The sequence below is a fragment of the Natator depressus genome, chromosome 1, assembly GCF_965152275.1.
Source record: "Natator depressus isolate rNatDep1 chromosome 1, rNatDep2.hap1, whole genome shotgun sequence".
Lineage (NCBI taxonomy): Eukaryota > Metazoa > Chordata > Testudines > Cheloniidae > Natator > Natator depressus.
The window spans coordinates 135,228,166-135,247,857 of NC_134234.1; the positions used below are offsets into that span (position 1 = coordinate 135,228,166).

The 19,692-nt window shown below is 46.6% G+C and overlaps 2 protein-coding genes across 2 annotated transcripts in view; one reads left to right on the forward strand and one right to left on the reverse strand.

The window, feature by feature from the left end:
- BMX (BMX non-receptor tyrosine kinase) overlaps positions 1-13,765 on the forward strand; it is a 37,435-nt gene extending 23,670 nt beyond the window's left edge. The window contains exons 12-19 of the mRNA XM_074945996.1: positions 951-1,078; positions 1,381-1,455; positions 3,400-3,571; positions 7,129-7,345; positions 8,477-8,541; positions 9,140-9,258; positions 12,450-12,607; positions 13,454-13,765. Coding sequence (XP_074802097.1) covers positions 951-1,078; positions 1,381-1,455; positions 3,400-3,571; positions 7,129-7,345; positions 8,477-8,541; positions 9,140-9,258; positions 12,450-12,607; positions 13,454-13,528 — 1,009 coding nt within the window. The 3' untranslated portion in view covers positions 13,529-13,765. The remainder of the gene's footprint in view (positions 1-950; positions 1,079-1,380; positions 1,456-3,399; positions 3,572-7,128; positions 7,346-8,476; positions 8,542-9,139; positions 9,259-12,449; positions 12,608-13,453) is intronic.
- A 1,026-nt stretch (positions 13,766-14,791) lies between these two features.
- On the reverse strand, positions 14,792-18,876 carry LOC141983183 (endogenous retrovirus group K member 5 Gag polyprotein-like). Its single transcript, XM_074946010.1, has 3 exons — positions 18,064-18,876; positions 17,337-17,389; positions 14,792-15,903 (listed from the first exon to the last, which is right to left on the reverse strand). Exons 1-2 carry the CDS (start codon positions 18,337-18,339, stop codon positions 17,357-17,359), a joined length of 309 nt encoding a protein of 102 aa, XP_074802111.1. The 5' UTR covers positions 18,340-18,876; the 3' UTR covers positions 14,792-15,903; positions 17,337-17,356.
- Between the last annotated feature and the right edge of the window lie 816 nt (positions 18,877-19,692).

The following is a 19,692-nucleotide window of genomic DNA, read 5'->3' on the forward strand; positions in this document are numbered from 1 at the left end:
CCAGCTGAACATGGAGCATCTCCAAGGATAGGTTGTATGGGAGATGAATGTAATGGCTGGAAGGAGAGGGGAAACTGAAGAGAGAGAGAGACAGAGAGAGAAATGGGGAAGAGGGGGAAGATCAAGCTTGGGAGAGGTAGGAAAAAGGAAGGAGTGGTTAGAAATGGAACTGTAAACATTCAGAAAAATTGCCTTAGTGGATCAAACCACTGGTCCTTCTAGTCAAATGTCCTGTAATCAGAGGTGGCCAGTACCAGATGCAACAGAGGAAGATATAATACCCTGATTCCTCACCACCATTGTTTGCATTAAATAACATTTAGACACAATAAATCCTGTATCTTGGCAGGGAGTTAGACTAGATGACCCTAACGCTATGGTTCTATGATTTTCAAGGGAAAAGTTTTTTCCTATTCCTAGGCAGTTAGTGTCCTGCAGTGGGACAGCCGATATCCCTTATAAATATGACCAGCATTTTGAATACTACATATTGGAAGCTACAGAAATATGGAGAATTTGTAACACGTAGTTTTGTAAAGGGACCACTCAGTGCAACAAAAATAACACTTCACTCACAGGACTGCAGGCTGGGGGACTTGCTGCTTTATTCAACTGCACCACAATAGAGTGGGAACACACAGAACAGAAAGTAAAGGAGGGCTGGAGTGATGCTCTGGAGGAGGGCTGGAGTGATACATCATACTCTGGGTGGCCCAATTAACTTTATCATAACCCTTTACTAGAGTAAGTATTTAGATACCACTTATTAAGCAAAGAGTCCCCTTAACTAAATGACAGCTGATAGCATCAAAGAAAAAATATTATCAAAATTGTAACTGGTGCATCATGAGTCTGGTGACTACCTGTCTAATTAACTAAATAAGGCTTGGACTTTATTGAGTCCACTTAACAAGGCTCTTACATAAAGAATACTTTGTGCTATTTTTCAGAGATAAAAATGGAACTGTCAAACATTACCATGTGCACACAAACTACGAAAACAAATATTATCTGGCTGAAAATTACTGTTTTAATTCAGTTCCCCAGCTTATTCACTATCATCAGCATAACTCAGCAGGTAAACCACTTCTGTCTCTCCTTGCCCCTTCTGGTGACTCTGAATGTGTTTTTCTCCTATCATATGTTTTTCTCCTACCGTAGATAGATTTAGAGAGACTCAGGTTGTTGGGTTTCTAGTATTTATGGTGAATCTCTTGCTATACTGAATGGTCTAAATACTAAGAATAAATTTACCCCCCTTTTAGGTGTTGATCTTGAGAGTTTGTTCATGGGGGGGGGGGTGTTAGTTGCCTAGGATTTTTATTATTATTATTTAAGAGAGCTGCATGTATTGTGATCATTAACTGGCTTTCTTTGTAGGTATGATTACAAGGCTTCGACATGCTGTGACTACAAAAGCAAATAAGGTCCCATCGACATCATCCTTAGGAAATGGTATGGAGATGATTTTCCCTTTTAAAACTATTGTCACTGTTTGCCACCTGTCACAGCGCTGGTTGAGCTCCCCCTGCTGGACACTCACCAAACTGCTGTGAGGGAATCCAAATGCTGAATCCTCAAATCCTCTAATCCTCTAGAGTAGTGGTACTCAATCTGCGGGGCGCAGAACACAGCTGCGGCCCATGTATCATCCTCAGGGCCATACAGGTAGGATATATATTGTGTGAATGCAGACCACATGACACAGAGAGAGCTGCATATGTGGCCCACAATGGTAAATAGGTTGAGAACCAGTACTCTAGAGTCTAAATGGAGTCCAGGGATTTCCCCTGGCCTTGGGGGCTCTAGGCACCCTCTTGGGATGAAGATTCTCTGTTTAGCACTCGCTTCTGAGAGCTGAGACCTTGTGGTCCAACTGCCGAGCCTCTGCAACCAGGAGTGACCCTCCCAATTCCCCTCCCCCCCCCCAGTTTATGCAGAGCCCTTCCCAGAACTCCAGCCTTGTAGGCACTCTGGGTAAACAGGTTAACCCCTCAGGGACATGTGGTAGGTGTTGTACATAACTTACACAGACAGATTTTGCACAAGATTCTAAACTACCATTGCTCTTTGCTTAAGAGAGAAAGGACAAGAGGGTACAGATCATTTAGAAAACATTGAACACCCCGAATGCAATGCCCCACTAACTCACCTCTCCCTTGGGGTCCATCAGAGTTCAGGTCAGCTGGGGTCCCCACTTCCCCATCAGGCTCCTGAAGCAGCTTCCCTCTGCTTGAGCTGGTGAAAATGGCCAAAGACCCCCAGGAAAACTGCTCCTGCCCTTTTATAACCTTCTAGTCCTTCTGTCCTGTGACTCCTGGATCAGCCTCCACAGGTGATCCCAGACCCCTACCAGATGACTCTGTGGCCAGGTTACCTCTCCCCTGACAGACTATTTTTTCCTGGGTAGGAGGCTGCCTATTGCTTAAGGCACTTGTATTTGAATAGAGGACCACCCAGATTTCACAGCCCTCTATTGCCAGTCCTGCGTCACCCCCAGGGAATTTCTGTCCAAGATGAGGTAAAAGGACAACAGAGAAGACAAAGGGCTGCACATTCCAAATAGAGTTTGATAAAGACACAGAGAGAGAGTTCATAATCTCACCCAGAATTCCTTAGGTTGTACAGATAGATCCCACACATCGTCACACCACCATAATTTGTCAATAAAAAGAAACCATTATGATTTTCCTTACTTCCAATCTTGGCCTTATAGAAGGCTGCAGAAGCTTTAAACTCTCTGGTTGGCAGTCACTTAGATTCATCTCTGTGTCAGAGGTAATGCAGAACCTCCCTGCAGCACATAGAGTTTAGAGAGGGATTGTTCTTTGGTGATCAGTCCCTCCCTTGTATGGGGAGTGCACAGGTGCATTATTCTTAATGCTAGTGTAGTCACCACCCACCAGCGCATGCAGCCTACTCCCAAGGCAGCTATGTGTGTGGATGTTGGGAGGCCGTGGGACCACATTCCACAACTCCCTCTGGGGTCAAGTGACCGGCTCCTTGTGCACTCCCTCCATCTGCACACCCATGCCACAGCCATCTCAATCTGGCCCTTTCTTATTATGTTCTAGCACATTATGTGGTGGGATTGCATTTGTTTGTAAAGCCAACTGAAAAACAGCCTGACGATACTTTAATTGTTTGGCCCAAAAGTCCTTCATAAGTCACACACACTTTGTCTGGTTTTGTGAACTAACATACCTCAGCTGTGGTATCAAATGGCACTCTGGGGTTGTGCTGCAGGGTACCCATTTCTGCTGCCACTTGCAGACAAAACCCATAGACTTCATGTGGCACACTTTCATGCATTGCAAAAGAAACAAATGGACACCTTTAGGACCCCAGGACTGCATATGTCAATCTGGTAGCTAAAGGGGATTGCTTCTGTCCCTCTAGGGATCTGGGAGCTGAAACGAGAGGAAATCGTCCTGCTCAAGGAATTAGGAAGTGGCCAGTTTGGAGTGGTGCAGCGGGGAAAATGGAAGGGAAAGTACGATGTTGCCATTAAGATGATTAAAGAAGGATCAATGTCAGAAGATGAATTCATAGAGGAAGCTCACACCATGATGTAAGCTGCACTTTGCTTAATGAAATAACATTGCAAATAAGGCTCTTCCACAAGTCATCTCAGTAATATAGAATAGTCATAAGAACATAAGAATGGCCATACTGGGTCAGACCAAAGGTCCATCCAGCCGAGTATCCTGTCTACCGACAATGGTCAATGCCAGGTGTCCCAGAGGGAGTGAACCTAACGGGTAATGATCAAATGATCTCTCTCCTGCCATCCATCTCCACCCTCTAACAAACAGAGGCTAGGGACACCATTCCTTACCCATCCTGGCTAATAGCCATTAATGGACTTAACCTCCATGAATTTATCCAGTTCTCTTTTAACCCCTGTTATAGTCCTAGCCTTCACAACCTCCTCAGGCAAGGAGTTCCACAGGTTGGCTGTGCGCTGTGTGAAGAAGAACTTCCTTTTATTTGTTTTAAATCTGCTGCCCATTAATTTCATTTGGTGGCCCCTAGTTCTTATATTATAGGAACAAGTAAATGACTTTTCCTTATTCACTTTCTCCACACCACTCATGATTTTATATATCTCGATCATATCCCCCCTTAGTCTCCTCTTTTCCAAGCTGAAAAGTCCTAGCCTCTTTAATCTCTCCTCCTATGGGACCTGTTCCAAACCCCTAATCATTTTAGTTGCCCTTTTCTGAACCTTTTCTAATGCCACTATAGCTTTTTTGAGATGAGGGGACCACATCTGTATGCAGTATTCAAGATGTGGGCACACCATGGATTTATATAAGGTCAATAAGATATCTCCATCTTATTCTCTATCCCTTTTTTAATGATTCCTAACATCCCGTTTGCTTTTTTGACTGCACACTGCATGGATGTCTTCAGAGAACTATCCACGATGACTCCAAGATCTTTCTCCTGATTAGTTGTAGCTAAATTAGCCCCCATCATATTGTATGTATAGCTGGGGTTATTTTTTCCAATGTGCATTACTTTACATTTGTCCACATTAAATTTCATTTGCCATTTTGTTGCCCAATCACTTAGTTTTGTGAGATCTTTTTGAAGTTCTTCACAGTCTGCCTTGGTCTTAACTATCTTGAGCACTTTAGTATCATCTGCAAACTTTGCCACCTCACTGTTTACCCCTTTCTCCAGATCATTTATGAATAAGTTGAATAGGATTGGTCCTAGGACTGACCCTTGGGGAACACCACTAGTTACCCCTCTCCATTCTGAAAATTTACCATTTATTCCTACCCTTTGTTCCCTGTCTTTTAACTAGTTCTCAATCCATGAAAAGATCTTCCCTCTTATCCCATGACAACTTAATTTACGTAAGAGCCTTTGGTGAGGGACCTTGTCAAAGGCTTTCTGGAAATCTAAGTACACTATGTCCACTGGATCCCCCTTGTCCACATGTTTGTTGACCCCCTCAAAGAACTCTAATAGATTAGTAAGACATGATCTCCCTTTACAGAAACCATGTTGACTTTTGCGCAACAATTTATGTACTTCTGTGTGTCTGACAATTTTATTCTTACTATTGTTTCAACTAATTTGCCCAGTACCGACGTTAGACTTACCAGTCTGTAATTGCCAGGATCACCTCTAGAGCCCTTCTTAAATATTGGCGTTACATTAGCTATCTTCCAGTCACTGGATACAGTAGCTGATTTAAAGGACAGGTTACAAACCGTAGTTAATAGTTCTGCAATTTCACATTTCAGTTCTTTCAGAACTCTTGGGTGAATGCCATCTGGTCCTGGTGACTTGTTACTGTTAAGTTTCTCAATTAATTCCAAAACCTCCTCTAGTGACACTTCAATCTGTGACAATTCCTCAGATTTGTCACCTACAAAAGACGGCAGAGGTTTGGGAATGTCCCTAACATCCTCAGGCGTGAAGACTGAAGCAAAAAATTCATTTAGTTTATCTGCAAAGACTTTATTGTCTTTAAGTGCTCCTTTTGTATCTCGATTGTCCAGGGGCCCACTGGTTGTTTAGCAGGCTTCCTGCTTCTGATGTATTTAAAAAACATTTTGTTATTACCTTTTGAGTTTTTGGCTAGCTGTTCTTCAAACTCCTTTTTGGCTTTTCTTATTACATTTTTATATTTAATTTGGCAATGTTTATGCTCCTTTCTATTTACCTCACTAGGATTTGACTTCCACTTTTTAAAAGATGCCTTTTTATCTCTCACTGCTTCTTTTACCGAAAAAAGTCATCGAAAAAGAAGTTCCTCCTCAAAATAAAACCATAAGTACCACAGGCAACTTTAGACATAGGCTGAGTAGGTGACCACCTAGGGCATCACATTTAGAGAGGCATCAACAGAATAGTAGAGAGATTGCTGGGGTTACCAGTAACCAGTATTATACTGCTCTTCAGCTTCACTGACTGCTGAGCGTCTGCATGTGTGATTTAAACATGTACTTTATTATTGAAACGCCTCCTTCAACAGGCATGTATGGAATTATCTATTTCTGTCATCAGAAGCAGGTGGGAATGACCTATGCATGAGTAGATGGGACGTATCAGACCAATGAATGCATCTGCAATATATTTCACATTGGCAATGGGGAGGTAACCGCCCCAATCTCCACAGTCAGATACCAGTTTGCAAGTAGTTTTATTCAGGGCATTTCAGGTATGTCACAACATAAGGAAATGTGCTGTGCTCCTGTCAGTTGGCTAGCTGAAATGGTTATAATAGCTGATTCTACTTTGCTACATTCTCTTAGTAGGAACATAGCCACTTTTTGAATGCCTTCTAGTGGCCTGGGATGACTCTGTCGTGCCGTGCTTCAGTTTCCCCTCTTGGACTCCTCAAGAAGTCAAAAAAGGCATCTCTTTGTTCAGTGGTACCCCTCCATGGAGGCTGGTTTTACTAGCAAAAAGTTCAAAATGAGGCTTCCCCAGACTTAAGCTGGGGACAACCCATCCTCCCCAGGTACTGTCTCAAAACTCTCCTAGTGTCTCAGGATCTTCCCTGCTTCAGCAGGCCAATCCCAGCCCTTTGTAGCTGGAGCAACTCCCCTGATTGCATGATCTTCCCTGCAGGAATCTTTCTCACTCTCTGCCACAGCTTTCCCTTCTTGTTTCCTGCCTTCCTCCGGCTCTTTATAGAGATCAGCTGCGCTTTATCTGGCCCATATTGAGAGGCTGTTAATAAGGCACAGGTGGGCTGGACTAGTTCCCTCTTCAAGGGCCTAGTCCATTCTGTGGCATGGAATCCTTAAATCTCAGGTGCCAATACGCTAACTCAGCTTTCTCCGTGTGTGCCAGTGGGGCGGTGCACAGGCTCAGAAGTCTGCACTACTGGAACCTAAAATAGTCAGTTTCACCATTCGTGATTATTTGTGCAATTGTTTCATGCTAGCACGGAGAACGAAATTAACCTCTGCTTGAAAGAGAAATTTTTAAGTCTGAGATTTCATTGCTCAAACCCAAACTTTACTAACTAGGCTAGAACTCTTATTAATTATTATTTATTTGTATTGCTCCAAAAGTTACTTTACAAATGTCAAGGTAATGATAAGGAATAAAAGCTCACAACATAGAGTAACATATTTATTTCTTAATTTTTTGTTTCAGGAAACTTAATCATCCCAAACTTGTTAAGCTCTATGGGGTTTGCACAGAGACATATCCCTTCTATATAGTGGCAGAATATATGGCTAATGGCTGCTTGCTTAACTACTTGAGGAGTCACGGAAAGGAACTGCAACCCTTTCAGCTGCTGGAAATATGTCATAGCATTTGTGAAGCTATGACTTTCTTAGAGAGCCAGCAGTTCATTCATCGAGACTTGGTAAGCTCTAACCACGTAGGATGGGTAGGAGGAGGAGAGTTAGAACCTGACTCTGTGTTCTGTTACTCCTATTTTATACCAGTGTAACTCACACTGGCATAAAACAAGGGTAACAGTGTGGACACGTAGGCCACTGGAATAGAAGGTTCTGTTTAGTGGTGTTTTGTTACTATTATAAGAACAGCTGCTGTGTCAAAAACTTGGACCGTTCAGATTTTGTTGTAATAAGCCATTATTTTACCCACTTGTGTCCTGTTCCTTCTATTATTCACCCTGGTTTTATAGTGATCTAGCTCTACTTTACACTAGTGTAACTGAGAGCAGAATCAGGACCTTGTATCCAGGCCCACCGTTTGTGCAGGAGTGTGTATGCAAGAACACTGGCAGACAGGGTCAGGTGGAATCAGATTGGTTATGGTGTGAGATCACTGAAAGAGAACTCTCCCTAGCTCCTGGAGATACTGATTTCCTTTGTAAAGCACTTTGAGATCTATGGATGACAAGTGCTATAGAAGAGCTAGGTATTATTATCGTTACAAATTAAAAATAGTGCATCATTTTTTAAATCAAAGAACTTCATGGATATACGCGATGAGGGCATAGGCAATGTGGTCTAGTAGTCACATTTACGCCGTGGTCTGCATGTGAGGAACAGTGGTCACTGAGCAGGAGTTGCATGAATCACAAGAGCCAGGTTCAGTAAGCAAGAGTTGGGGTCAGAGTCAGGCCGGGGTCAGAGAGCGGAAGTCAAGATAGCACCAGGCTGGAATCAGGGGGCAGGAATCAGGGTCAGAGTCAGGCTGGATAAGAGATCAGGAGACAAGGCAAAGTCTGGAGTTGCAGCAAGCCAAAGTCTGTGTGTGGTTGTCCAGACAACTTCCTGGGGCAACCCCTGAGGCTAAACAGGGGCACTTGGCCAATCAGAGGGCGGCAGGTACTTGGGTGGTACTTCCTGTAGCACCTACTCTCCACAGTTCCCCCTGACTGTAACTGTCCCAGGCTCTACAGACCCAGGTTCTAGCCCAGGGACCCTTACAAAGCAATTCTGCAGGAAAGAAATACCAAATAACCAAACTCTTATTTCACTTGGATTTCGGTCACTCAGTCTGTTTTCCTGTTTTCCCACTAAAGGCTGCTAGGAACTGCTTGGTTGACAGTGATCTTACTGTGAAGGTGTCTGACTTTGGGATGGCTAGGTAAGCTACAGATTGAATCTTCAACCTCTGTAGTGCAATAATGTCAATCCTGAATGGTTTATTGGTGTTAGTCAGCCAGTGCTGCCATGAAACCAACAGTGAATGAGCTGTTATTAATAAAGTTAAACCACAGGGACTATCTAGTTCTCTTTAGTCCCATTGAGTTAATGATTGTAACCCATTCTGGGGCTTTCAATGAGACGAGAAACAGAAGGTGCAGACTCCTGGCATCTCTAAAGGTTAGAGAGCAAATGTAATGTATGCACATCACTGTTTCATGCTTGTCAAAGAAATCTCAACAATGTTCTCTGTGTGCAAGAGAGTTTTTATAATGCCCCCTTTGTGAGAGATTCACGTGGGTTTCTGATCCCTCTAGCAAAGACATGATAAGGAGTCCCTTGATAACTTGATTGCAGCAACATACCTCTGTAGCTTGAGGTTAGCATTTCTATCAGGTCACCTCTGGAGACCTGGGTTTCTGGCCAGGCTTTGTTCACAGGCTTGTTGGGGAGTTCTTGCGGGGCATTTCAGGCAGAAGCAGGAAGCAATATTTCACTAGCTATTTGTCATAGCCTGAAGACTGGCTCTTCCCTTGCAGGTATGTTCTGGATGACCTGTATGTAAGTTCATTAGGAACTAAGTTTCCAGTGAAGTGGTCGGCACCAGAAGTTTTTCATTATACTAAGTTTAGCAGCAAGTCGGATGTATGGGCCTTTGGTACGTATGGGATTTGACCTTTCATATTGGAGATGCTTAATAAGCTCAAAAAATGCAAACTTGACTGCATATTTGAAAAGCCAAAAAAATGACTGACAGACTTTAACAACTACTATGCAAAAGTCTAAGATAGGTATTTACTACGTATAGTGTGTATATTCTGCTTAATATTGCCATGCAACAACAATAGACCAAACTGATGTAATCTTAATGGCTTCTCTGTGGGTGCACAGACTAGAATTTGGTCCACTACCCGTATGTTGTACAATATGTGTGTAGTCCGATGCCCGGGGTAGGTCGCTGGAGCAGAGACCGAACCTGAGCCCTCCGGCTCTAAAAGCACCAGCCTCTAGTGCCTAAGATAAAAGACCTGTTCAGTTAGTTCAAAGGTTGTAGCAGATTCATAAATCTCAAGCCTAGCCTGTAGCATGGGAGAGCATGCCATACTGTGTAATCACAGGATACATGTGCCATGCTAGCTTCTTGCCAGAACTTAGAACATGATGCAAACCTGTTTCCAGCCAGGAGAGCTCAAACAGCTGATCTTCTCATGGCAACCTGGCACTGAGCTGTGGTGAACAAGGTAGAAGAGAGGTTTTTCCAAATTCTTCTTTCTTTCAGCTCTGTCTCCAGCTAGTCACCCTATCCCATTAAAAGAAAGACTGCAATACTGAAAATGTTTTGCATGTGCCCTATACTATTATGTTATACAGCAGGAGTTGGCAACCTATGGCACGCGTGCCGATTTTTAATGGCACGTTGCTGCCTGCCGGGTCCCAGCCGCTGGCCCCACTCAGCCCGCTGCTGAACCCAGGCCGGGACCCCGCCAGGCAGCAGAGTGCCATTACAACTCCTTGCCCGCCCTGGCCCGCTCTTCTCCGCCCCCCCCGGGGACAGGATGAAGAAGCTTGGTCCTGCCGGCTACTGCTGCAGGGCAGGCAAGCTCCTGCCTCTTCCCCCAGCCTGCTGGGTTCCTGCCCCTCCTCCTCTCCCTCCCGGCCGCCGATCAGCTGATGGCCCTTGCGTGGGAGGGGGAGAAGCCGAGCCGCAGCGCAATCGCTGCTTCGGGGAGGAGGCGGAGAAGAGGTGGGGACAGGGCCTTGGGGAAGGGGGGTGGAATCAGGGCATATCTCCTCCAGCCCCCTGCCATGAGCCGCTCTGGGCAGGGGGCTGGGAACAACCCCACGACCCCAGCCCTCTGCCCTGACCCCTGCACCCCCCTCACACACTCCTAGCCCTCTGTCCTGACCCCTGCATGCCCCACAACCCCAGCCCTGACTCCAGCCCCCCACGTACCCAGCCCCCCCACACCCCATGCCCTAACTCCTGCACCCCCCTCACATGCCCCCAGCCCTCTGCCCTGACTCCTGCACCCCCCATACCTCATGCCCTGACTCTTACATCCCCCACATTGCTACCCCCACCCTGAGCACCAAACAGGAGCTTCTGCACACACACCCCCACATTCCCACCTGCACCCCTTGCACCAAATGGGAGCTTCCCAGGTAAGCACTCCACCCTCAAACCTCCTGCCCCAACCCTGAGCCCCCTCCCTCATTTTAGCTCTTGGCCAGGCCCTATACCCCAAACCCAGCCTGCTCCTTCAACACCAGCCCTGTGCTCAGTGCACTCCCACCCTCAGCTCAGTGCAGAGAAGAGGAAGACAATGGGCTAGAACCAGGGAGAAGGTAGGTACCCGCTCTATGTGGGCAGGGCCAGGATCCCGGGCCAGGATCCCAGACCAGCAGCGGGCTGAGTGGCAGCAGGCTGAGCCGCTCAGCGCACTGCCAGTCTGGGGTCCCGGCTGCCAGTCCCGCTCAGCCCACTGTCGGTCTGGGGTCCTGGCCGCTGGCCCCGCTCAGCCCGCTGCTGGTCTGGGGTTCTGGCTGCCGGCCCCTTGCCAGCCAGGGTCCTGGCCACAGGCCCCGCTCAGCCTGCTGCCGGCCTAGGTGAACGGAACCCCAGGCTGGCAGCGGGCTGAGGGGGCCAGCGGTGTAAGATCAGCATTTTAATTTAATTTTAAATGAAGCTTCTTAAACATTTTGAAAACCTTGTTTACTTTACATACGACAATAGTTTAGTTATATAATATATAGACTTATAGAGAGAGACCTTCTAAAAAATGTTAAAATGTATTACTGGCACGCGAAACCTGAAATTAAAGTGAATAAATGAAGACTCGGCACACCACTTCGGAAAGGTTGCCGACCCCTGGTATATAATTAAGACTAAGATTTAGTAACGGGTATTTTTAGTAAAAGTCATGGACAGGTCATGGGCAATATACAAATATTCACGGCCCTGTGACCTGTCCATGGCTTTTACTATAAATACCCCAGCTAAAACTTAGCAGCTCCTGGGGCCCCAGGGCAGACTGCTCTGGGGGCCCCCAGGACACTGATGCTCTGGAGGGGGGTGGAGGGGCCGATGACTAGCCCCGACTCTGGTAACAGGGGCTGACTGCCCCCCACTGCTCCAAGGCCCACGGGGACTGCTGCTCTGACGGTCTCTGGGGTGACCACTGCTGCTCTGGCGGCCCCAGGGCCAGCTGCCTGGGGCTCCTCCAGCAGTGGCCGGTGCGGCTGGCCCCAGGGCCACCCCAGCAGCTGGCTCCAGGGTCAGCTGCTCGGGCAGCCCTGGGGTCTGCCGCACCGGCAGCTGCGGAAGTCACAGAAGTCACAGAAAGTCACGGAATCCGTGATCTCTGTGACAGACTCGCAGCCTTATAGATAACCACTGTAAGTCCTTTGGGAATCTTATTTAAGTCTTCTAACACTAAAGGACTAAATGTCCCAGTCCCTTAAAAACATCTGTAAAATCATGTGAGAAAATCATCTACAAAATGCCCATAGTACTTATTCTATATTATTTTGTAAAGTTGACATAGGACAATTCTTAAATAGCCATGTCTTGGGCATTATCACTGAACAACCCCATCAAACATCTGTATCATTCAACTTCACCTACCACTACACCAGTATGTTGTTTGCCATTGAGTACAGCATCACTAACACTAATATCGTTCATCATACCCTGTATACAAATAGCCCCATACATTTGCTAGAAAAATAATTTTTGTTAGAAGTTTCATCTGTTATTACCATTCTGATAGATGAGTATTGCTTAAGTGTCTTGATCTGGAATGGTTTTTCATTAAATTTCTTGTCTTTCAACCCTGGAAATTTCTGCAGGGATCTTAATGTGGGAGGTGTTCACTTTGGGAAAGCAACCCTATGAACTGTATGATAACGTTCAAGTGATTGAGAAGGTTTCTGAGGGATATCGGCTTTACCGACCACAACTGGCCTCAGAGACCATCTACCAGTTAATGTACAGCTGCTGGCATGAGGTACGTACATTGGTCCATATGCATTGGAGATGTTACCTAAAACAATTGATGGGCTTCATGATGGTCAGCTGAAAAAAAGCAATACAGGAAACCATTTCTGTTAAAGAACATCGATTGTAGAGAGAAACTAGCTTCCATAAAGCCCTCAACTACAGTACACCAGAGGAAGGGCCCATAATTAATAAGAGGACAATGTGTGGAAAATTAAGCATGAAGGAGAACTAGCTGATTTTCCTTTTAAGGAAGCTGTACCATTCACTTATGACGATAACTTTAAAACATGCCTCAAATTAGATGACAGATTTAGAGTTTGAGTGATTCATCATAACGTCTCTATGCCTGAAATTCTAAATGTAAGAGCACTGTCAAGGTTTGTAGGTCAAACACTGATCATTCTGTATCCATATTTAAGTTTCTCTTAAAGATCAATGCTGCCATGCCACCTACAGTACAAAAAAATTCCCAATTTATTGTTCTTCTTCCTGCCTCTGTTTACCTGTCTTTAAACAGTGATATGTCCCTTCTTGAGTGTCTAGTAACTGCCTGGCACATTATTGGTGCTACCATAAAATGGTGATTGTTAGTTTTTATATGACTCACACCAAACATGACAAAAATAAGTTCTACTTGAACAAAAATTTTAAAGAGAAAGAAAAAAGAAAACAATAGCAATAGAAGAAAGATTTGAAGCATACATTGGTTGGAATCATTAATTGCTTTGCCACATAAATGCCATTACCTCTCCATAATTCTGCATGTTTGAGCTAAGAAAAATGAATATGTTACAGTAACTATGTTATATTTTCAGTGTTAAGTAACCACATAAGTTCTTTTGTTTTCATATAGCTACCAGAAAAGCGCCCCACATTTCATCAACTCCTATCAATTATTGAGACACTCAGAGAAGATGACAAGTCTTGAAGACAAGTCTTCATCATGTGGCTTTTGAATATTGGTTGACATATCACCAGTTTACTTTGTGGGAGCTAATATTTTTGTGCAAATTCTGAAATCTGACTGACTTCAGATTTGGCTGACTCCAGCAATATTACACTGGTTTTTCATTGTCTTTTAATTCGCAGTGCTTTGACAACACAGAGTAAAGAAGAAAGCTCTTGTGATGTTGTGGTGACTTGGTATTGTCTGAAAGAAGAGTGTAGAAGTATAATACTGATGCTGTTAGTATGACACCCCCCCCCCGCCCCTAGTACTTCACAAGCAGAGAACTATCCAGTAATAATGTAAACTCTTTCAAGGTTTGTTGTGGTGTTGGGTTTTTTTAGGTCACAACAGGATTTTATTAATCTTTATTTGGAAAATGTAAACATGGGCAATACAAGCTTACTAGGTTTTCTCATTATCATATCAGATCTCAGGGTATTTTCTGTTGTATAAACCTGAGGTTGGTATTATGGGTCAAATTCATACCTGGTGCAAGTGGCGGCAACTCCAGTGGCATTAGTGTTAACTTCAATGCTGTGAATGCTATTGCCAGTGAAATAGCATATCACTTTGGTCAGTAGGGCCTGATCCAGTTTCCCTGAGGTCAATGGGAGTCTTTCCATTCACTAGTGCATATTGGATTGGGCCCTAATGACAGTCATTGTTCATTCTAAACTAGATCTTTGTGACATTTGAAATACAATTATGGGGCTACTGTTGGCAGTGATATGTTCTTATTCCCTATTTAATCCCTGATAATGCAAAACTATCCTTGTCTAAAATTCCGTGAGCCTTAAACAGACTGGTTTATTGAAACATCAGTATGGGAGCTGCAAGACCAGATACCTGATGAAGACATCACCATTTGAAATGTTATTAATATAATGGCATGACCAAAAAATTTCACACATGAGTGCTTGAAATTTGACTCCTAAATCCGTATTTGGACACTTAACTAGAAGGGCCCTAATTTTCAAAGGTGCTCATCAACTATAGCTCCCATTGACTTCAGTGGCAGCTGGCATTGCTTAGCACCTCTGAACATTTGGCTACTTCTATGTAAGTGCTTAAATATAGATTTAGGAGCCTAACCTTAGGCACCCAGGTTTGCAAATTTTGGCCTATTTTCTTTTATATACATGTTGAAAAATTGTGACTAGTGTTTGATTCATAGTAATGGTTGTTGCGGTTCAAATACAAGACAGAACAAGGCTTTAAGCAAGCAAGCAGGCTGGTCTGCCGATGGGCTGGTCTGCCGATGGGCTGGTCTGCCTGTCAGCTTTCCACCCTCTTTTTTATTTCTCTCCCTCCTCCTGCTCATTACATACTCCAACAGATAAAAGGAATACACTGGCTTTGTTTAATATTCTTATTTACCAATTTCTATCTACCGCATTCCTTGCTCTCGGGCCTTGAGCCCAGTCCTGGGAGGCTTCCCACGGTTCATGTCATCTGGGTGAGATTCCAAGGTTCATGCCCTTGAGAGGAGCCATGTGTGCACTGCTCCTACACAACACTCCGGGTGTGCCCTGAATGTTGCCAAGTGCATGAACCCTGCATGAATGCTACATCCCCTCCTTTTTTGTTTATTTGTGCTTGGCCATCTCATGGTAGCCATCAATTTGCTTTTGCAAGCCAATTAACTCCCGGACAGACAAGATATAACTCGTGGAGCCTGCCAGGGCGGTTCTCAACAAAGCCTTCACAAAAAGGAAATACATTGCACACAGCAACAGCAAGAAATAAGCCCAAGAAGGTAAAGTGTAGTTGGCTGGGCCCCAATTAGCCATGCTAGAGTACTGGGAAGAAAGATTCGCGTAAGCAGCGAGCATTGTCTCATTCCCTATTTCCTCAGGGTGATGACATACTGAAATAAGGCACGTACCTAACAATTCTTCAGCTGCTACAAAATCAGATAAACAAAAGTGGGTAACATTTGCTATTGAAGCCAATCTTTCCCATAGGTTATATGTCATTTGGGCCCGTAACGGAGGAGGCGCTCCCGAGTCAACCCCTACAGGAAATAGCAGTCACATAAGGCATACAATGAATACAGAATTAGCAGTGATTTGGGCGAGAATGGCCACAAACAGAGTCTCAGGAGTCTCTGGCTGTTGGTTTGCTACCAGTCTTCGTTGAGCCGCGGCGACCAATGCTTTCACTGCTCCCCATGTCACGGGCTGGCTTGGGATGCTACGTCTCCTCCGTCTCTGTCCCGTCGTTGTCGACCTGGGAGGCACCGCGTTCTCCTCCAAGGTCAGCTGAAACTCCGGTATGGGGTTCGACAGCCCCTGGTGCCACGCCATGCTGTTTCAGTGCCGGTCGCACACACCAGGCCAGAACCCACAACGGTCCTGCAGGGAGAGACACAGCAGCATATCCCTGACCCCAAGTAATTAAAGGTACTGGGCCCAACCATTGCGGATCGGGCAGCTGACGGTAATAGACACGCGGTCTTTCCAGTACCTTGGACTTATGAAAATGCCAATCCGCGGGGGTCTGCTGATCTGCGTTCAGCGTTAAATTATTTAAAGTAAACAAAAGGACATGCAATTGTTGCTGAATGTCTCCTACGGTTCAGAGACGCAGCTTCCCTTGTTTTAATTGTTTGTCAAGCAAGGTTTTTAGCGTGCGATTTGCACGTTCAACAATGGCTTGGCCTGTGGAATTATAAGGGATCCTGTGTTTGAGACGGACGTCCCATTGGGCACAAAAGGTGGAAAGGGCTGTGGAGCAATAGGCTGGGGCATTATCCATTTTTATCTGGCTCGGGCGACCCATAACAGCAAAACAGGCTAGCAAATGGTGAATAACTTTGGGAGTGGCTTCCCCACGCTGTGGGGTCGCCCAGAGGAATCCAGAATAGGTATCAATGGAAACATATAAAAACGAATAGGGGCGAAATTGTGGCACGTGAGTGACATCCATTTGCCACAGCTGATTCGCTGCGGTACCTCTAGGGTTAATGGCATAAGAAAAGGTAGGGGCAGCAGCGGCACAGTGGGGGCAGGAACAAACAATAGAACGTGCATGATCAGCAGGAATGTGAAACTGTCGGGCCAAAACAGAGGCAGACTGATGAAAAAAGGAATGGCTTTCAATGGGGTCAGAAAAAAGGGAATTTACCTGACCACGTAACGCGCGATCGGCGCGCGCATTGCCCTCAGTGAGTGGCCCAGGCAGAGGGGTATGACTGCGAATATGAGCAACAAAATAAGGGAAATTACGAGTGGTGAGGAGATACTGTAAGGACAAAAACAGGCGAAGAAGGTCCGCATCGACCTGAGGGGTAATGAGGGCAAGGGGTAAATGATCAATTACCTGATAAACATAATGCGTGTCCACGATTAAATTAAAGGGACAATCAGCAAAAAATTGAAAGGCCAAAATAACAGCAGCTAGTTCCAAGGACTAGTGAAGCTCTCCAAGCGCTGTGCATGCAAATATTGTTGTACAAGTAAATGAAGTGCTTTCAGCTTTTCTAGAGGGAGGGGCCACTGGTCAATCCATACAGGCTCTAAGGATTGCCATACCAATGGTAATGCGGAGGGCAAGGTGGGTGGGGGAGGGTTTGGGGCCATTATATATTAATATCAAGGGTGGTGTCCAGCTTTACAAGTAAGTCACGGCCCCAAATATTGAGGTGGACAGGGAGCACAAAAGGGCGGATCATAGCAAGGGCACGGCCTCCTGGTTTAGAGACCGTGACCCAAGACAAACTTTGGCTCCCGGGTTTGCTACCCCCGATCCCCCACAACTCTTTAGAAGGAACTGTTGGCCAACTGACCGGCCAGTCCTGATCACGAATCACCGTAACGTCAGCTCCAGTGTCCACCAGCCCTGTAAAAGGAAAATTATTTAAAAGAAGTGTCAACTGAGGTTTCGAGGGGCGGAGCGACATTGTTAGAGCAACAAGTGGAGAGGACGTGTTGTGAGACGGCAAGTGAGACAGCGTCAATCCAAAGCCGCCTCCGCCCCGGGCTCGATCCTCTGCGGCTGGCACCTGATAGGGGACTAAAATCAATTGTGCAATTGACCGTCCACGCGGGAGCGACTGCAGAAGATGGGTCCACACCTGAACCTTAATAATGCCGGTGTAATCGGCGTCAATGACCCCTGGGATGACAAAAAAACCCTGTTTCCCAGCGGGTGAGCGAGGGAGAACCAGACCCACAAATCCGGCAGGGAGAGGTCCTGTCACCTGTGTAGGTATGGCGCAAACCTCCCCCGGCAACTGAAAATCAGCGTCCTCCTGCATAATCAAATCAAGCCCTGCACTTCCGGCAGTCACCTCCCTCATGGAGACTATGGAGTTTAAGGCAGAGGAACAGTTGTCTGAGTGGGGAACACCCCCGTTTGGCCCTGGGTTCGGGGGGGACCCGTCGTGCGGTTTCCCGACCCGCTACGACACTGATTAGCCCAGTGATAGCCCTTCCGACACTTGGGGCACTTCTTTGAGGGGCGGGCGGGCGCCGTCAATGAGCGGTACTCCCGCTGAAAGTGACCCTCCTTACCACAGTGATACAACGCTTCCCCTCCTTCCCGCTTTTCCGCAGGGCGGCGGCCAGAACCCCAGCTTTATGTGCTTGTGTGCCGATGTTTTGGCACGCCCGCAGCATGTCCGACAGCTCTAGAATGCCAGCGGCTTGTGCCGCCTGGAGAGCACGGCGGCAATCCTCGTTCGCATTTTCAACCACCATTTTTAACAGAATCTCCTGAGCTGCCGCAGGGTTATCCACCTGTCGGAGGATAGCCTCCTGCAATCTGTTGGTAAAATCCATAAAATCCATGCATCAGAGTCCTGACGGTTGGTAGGCTTGCCTGAATCCGGGACCTTCCGGAAAGCATGCTGGGCACAGGCAGAAATAATGGGGAAGACAGCCTGCTGGAGTTGAGACTGCATCTGAACAGTAGCAAATGGGCCCTCCCCTGCTAACTGCTCATAAGTGACACCTTGCGCTACATATACCTGGGCTTGGCGTTCCGCCATCTGCCGATATTCACTAAGCCAAATAACATACTGACTGGGCGTCAGCATCATGCGCAACAGCGCCTTCCAATCTTCAGGGATCAGGGTGTACCCAGTACCTAGCCCTTCAAGGAGACCACGTACATACGTGCTAGTGAGGCTGAACTCGCGAATCGCTTTCCTTACCTCTCTGATCACCGAGTAAGGCAAACTGACCCAGTCTGCAACCTGGTTTCCCTGGCCATCATCCTGCCAGGTCACCGGGCAAACTGAGACCAGATCAGCTAATTCCTCTGCTGTAAGATCTGGGCGAGTCTTCGCTGCGTGAACCATTTGTTGCACCAGCGAAAGCCCCTGAGCAGACGCGGATGACCCCCGGGGGGCCCCAGAGTATGGGGCCCCACGGGGGGATGGTGACCACTCACTGGCTCCAGAGGGGAAGACAAAGGAGGAGGCAGTAATTGAGGCACTGGGGGCGAAGCAGGGGGAGGGATGGCTGCAGGAGCGGACGGGGGTGGCGAGATCGGCAGCCCCTCTATTGGCGCGGGAGAGGGTCTTTCCGAGGCGACACGCTGTATCGCATCGCCAGGAGGGGGGATGGCTGCAGGAGCGGACGGGAGTGGCGAGATCACCAGCCTCTTTATTGGCACGGGGAAGGGCCTTTCTGAGGCGACACACTGTATCGCGTCGCGGCAGAGGTGCCAGGCATGTAAAGCCTGCACGGGCGCCCGAGGCTCTTTGTGCAATGTCTGGCCCAACTGCTCCCAGTCCGCGAGCTTAAGGGTTCCGGCTTCAGGGTACCATGGACATTGGGCACTCACCTCCTGTAGCAGGAGAGTGAGTTCTCGAGTGGGGCAGTCATGCTGAGCCTTACGCAGCAAATACTGTAGCTCATTGCGGTGTTGCACTTGCAAAGCAGAGAGGGAGCTTCCCATACTTACCACAATGAAAAATACTTACCGGGATCCGCGAAGCGGATGAGTGACGCGTCTGAAACCATCGCCGGGTGAGGTGAGTGCTGAGGGCCCCATGTTTGGGCGCCAGTTGTTGCGGTTCAATGACAAGACAGCACAAAGCTTTAAGCAAGCAAGCGAGCTGGTCTGCCAACGGACTGGTCCTGTCAGCTTTCCACCCTCTCTTTTATTTCTCTCCCTCCTCCTGCGCATTACATACT